At 35.6% G+C, this 3456-nt stretch overlaps 1 protein-coding gene across 1 annotated transcript in view; it reads right to left on the bottom strand.

Moving 5' to 3' along the window:
- Positions 1-37: 37 nt before the first annotated feature.
- Positions 38-3456, bottom strand: part of zgc:136908 — a 33791-nt gene continuing 30372 nt past the window's right edge. Inside the window, exons 16-18 of the mRNA XM_014025988.1 lie at positions 2634-2792; positions 2040-2191; positions 38-1951 (exon numbers count right to left, since the gene is read on the bottom strand). Of these exons, the coding sequence (XP_013881442.1) occupies positions 1843-1951; positions 2040-2191; positions 2634-2792 (420 nt within the window). The 3' untranslated portion in view covers positions 38-1842. The remainder of the gene's footprint in view (positions 1952-2039; positions 2192-2633; positions 2793-3456) is intronic.

The raw sequence follows: 3456 nt of genomic DNA, 5'->3' as shown, positions 1-3456 counted from the left end.
ATTCAAAATACGTTTATTTAACATAAACATCAACAAATATCAACAAACATCTAAATGACAATAATCTAAAATCAACAACAAAAAAAGCTAATTTTCAAACATCTGAACAAAGCTGAAGCTAAATGGTCTTTGGCAGTGAAATAAGTCATATCGCTGCTACCAGACATCTTGAGAAATTATAAATGAACAAAACTTTAATAAGTAAAACAATAATATTCAACGATAAACATTTTAACATGTTGCACACTGGTTGGCAGTAAATACAACACATTATTTAAAAAATGGGAAAATGGAAAATGAGTTTTCAAATTCCTTTTCTAGTTTAATTTGTATTTTGTGTAAGAGGTTTTGCGTAGAAGTATCGAAACTTTGAATGACACTGTTTATAATAAAGCAGAAATGTATTTTTGTTACATACAAGTTTCATAAAGTGTCCTGATAAGTTACAACAGTGAAGTAATTCACAGATACCAAAACTAGCAGCTAAATTAAATCAACTCATCAACACTTCTATAACATTTCATTTCAAAGTTGTACTTCAAGACATTCTGCAGCATAAATAAGAAATGTGATGCAAAAACATTTCCTTACTGATAATAAACTGTCCTCTAATCAGAGGTCAGCAGGGCTTTCAGGAAGCAAAGGGAAAATTACAGCTTTCTTTTTAATTCACATTCATTTTTATCAAACACTTTCACCATCTAACAGAGTTTTCATTCGACCTGGTTTCAGATTGACGCCAAAAGTGAGGAGACAAACAGATGCTTTTGTCCATGTTTATTTGTGTTTGTCTGTTGTGTTAGATTAATCGCTGATAAAACCCTGGGTAAATTTTATTGAAACTCAAAAATTAATAAAGGTAATCAGTGGATGTGTRTATACGGCAGGTTACCTTTTGGAATGGAATCAATCCCATTGTAGATGGCGAGCCACCTTTAAAAGCAACATTTTAAAATCCAAAAACTGGCTAAAATTCTATCAGTTGTACACATCTAGATTTTGGTGTGGTAGTAGCTGAGCTTCATCCCCAATTTATATTCCAAGTGATAACTGATTGAGCAAGGTTTGTTTTAAAAACTTTGTCAACTTTATGTATATTAGCAAAATATTTCATGAAGCACAAGATGGATTTTAGTGAACCTTTCAGGAAACAAGTAGAATAGAATAGAATAGAATAGAATAGAATAGAATAGAATAGAATAGAATAGAATAGAATAGAATAGACTTTATTGTCATTATAATTTGCATCACAATGAAATGTAGAATGTAGATGTGCCTTTATTATCTTTCAAAGTTAACCCAATTCAAGATGACTCCCACACAAAAATGACTTTATGAAACATTAAAATGGCTATAATTTAGTCAGTTTTACAACCATCAATCTTGAATGTGGTATGGTWGTAAGTGAGAATCATTCACAACACATACGCTGAGTACTACACAGACAGCATGTTTGCTTAAAACTTTGGCAATAATTGTTGACGTCAATCATGTCTGTTAACAAAATATCTCATGAACTGGTTGGATTTTAATGAAACTAAACATGTAACTAATAAAAATGGCCACCACAACTAAATGGCATTAGTAAACGCAAAAATGTTAATGACATAGTCAGTTGAAAAGGTATGAGCTAAAATTCAGTGTCCTTGTAGCTGAATGCCGTTAGAAGACATCAGTAATCTAAAGGTTCTTATATTAGATTATACAAAATGTTTTTTACACAGTTTGACCAAAATGACCATAACTCTGCTGCTTTTTACTAGATGATGTTTTGAGTTAAAAACTTCAGCATGAAAGGTGGTGGGTGATATATTCCTTTAAAGACTGTGAGGCCATAGATTACTAGTAGAGATCATCGTCCMCTTCCTCTCTGTACAGACTGGGCCTCTCTGTTCCAGAACCAGAACCTGACCCATGACTTTCAGAGCGGGTACCAGTAGCAGAGGGGAACCTGGAGAAAAAGAATAAAACATCAGGAGTAAATATCTGGAGAACTCTTGTACATGGTTCCACTTTCTGTGTTTTGTGCACGTGTGTACCTAAAATTTCCAAATCCTCGGCTCTGCTGCAGAGTCTGAGCAAACATCTCATACTTGCGAATATCGTTGTCACTGACGGAACGACGAGCAAACCGCATTGCTTCCTCAAAGTGGTCCTTCCTGATCTCAGGGACTGGATCAAAGTCCTCATCCTGCAGGAAAAAATAAAAATAAGAACTCTGTGTGTGTGTGTGTGTGCATGCGTGCGTGCGTGCGTGTGTGCATGTGTGTGTGCGTGGACACATTTTGCTACGTTGTGGGGATTATTTTTCCACAAATACACAGCATCATGGGGATCCAATGCACCTCTTGGGGACCAATGTCTGGTCCCCACAGGTACAGATGCTGATTTGGGGWGTGGGGGTGTTAGGTTTAGGACCAAGGTATGAATTGAGTTTAGACTAGATTTTGGGTCAGTTATGTACTGGGGTGGTTAGTTTTAAGGTAAGGTATGAGGTTAGGCTGTAGAAAATACTGGAAAATGAATGGAAGTCAGTGCAGTCCCCTGAGGATAAAAAAAAAAAAAAAACGTGTGTGATGGTGTAATTCAGTATATTGTGGGTGTAAAGCTGAGCAGCAGCGGTGTCAGCTGACCATAGGGATGCCTGGTCTTGTCTGTCTCTGGCGCTCTGCCTTGATCTCAGCCTCAATGGCCTCCCTGATGGCCAGTTTACAGGCCCGCTGGCAGATCTCCGTCAGGTCTGCTCCGGAGAACCCTTCTGTGATCCCAGACAGGAATTCCAAATCCACATCCTACAGACAGGAAGTGCAAAGSAAACAAAACTTAACACAAAAAGTAAGAAACGTGTGTTTGGTAGATTGTTTATTTATTTATTGTAACAAAGCTTCTTGACAATAAATCTTACATCACAGCCTGGCAATTTCTCTTTTAAATGATGCCACATTTATAAGGAACATGCRKTTGTGGGATGAGCAGTAGAGCTAAGTATGTGGGTTGTGCATATGAAAAGTTGCTCTAATCTTCTCTGCAAAACAGCTAATTTTGCTGTTGCTACTGACACTGGTTTTAAGCTTTTGGTWCACCAAGATGCTGCCAATCAGAAGATCTGTTGCCAAGAAGATTTGTTACTATAAAGAAATAATCTATCAAACACATATTTCTTTAATTTTTTTTGCTAGGTATAGCTGTTCACTGAATCTTTTATATTATTTATTATTTTTGTTTCACTAATGCTAATGTTAAAGCAGAATCAGATCTACAACTGATAATGTAAATAATATTAAGGCTGAGTTTAGTTCAAAATGGACTGATAACATATTTCTGCTTTCATGTTGAYACCCATTTTTGTTTCTCTTTTTTTAAATTGGATTTTTAGAACCTTTCAGCACAACTAAAAAAACATATACTATTCAAATCACAGAGAGCTGAAAATAAATAAATAAGTAAGTAAATAAA

The sequence above is a fragment of the Austrofundulus limnaeus genome, unplaced genomic scaffold (genome assembly GCF_001266775.1).
Source record: "Austrofundulus limnaeus strain Quisiro unplaced genomic scaffold, Austrofundulus_limnaeus-1.0 Scaffold514, whole genome shotgun sequence".
Classification (NCBI taxonomy): Eukaryota; Metazoa; Chordata; class Actinopteri; order Cyprinodontiformes; family Rivulidae; genus Austrofundulus; species Austrofundulus limnaeus.
This window is presented reverse-complemented; position numbering and strand designations above follow the sequence as displayed.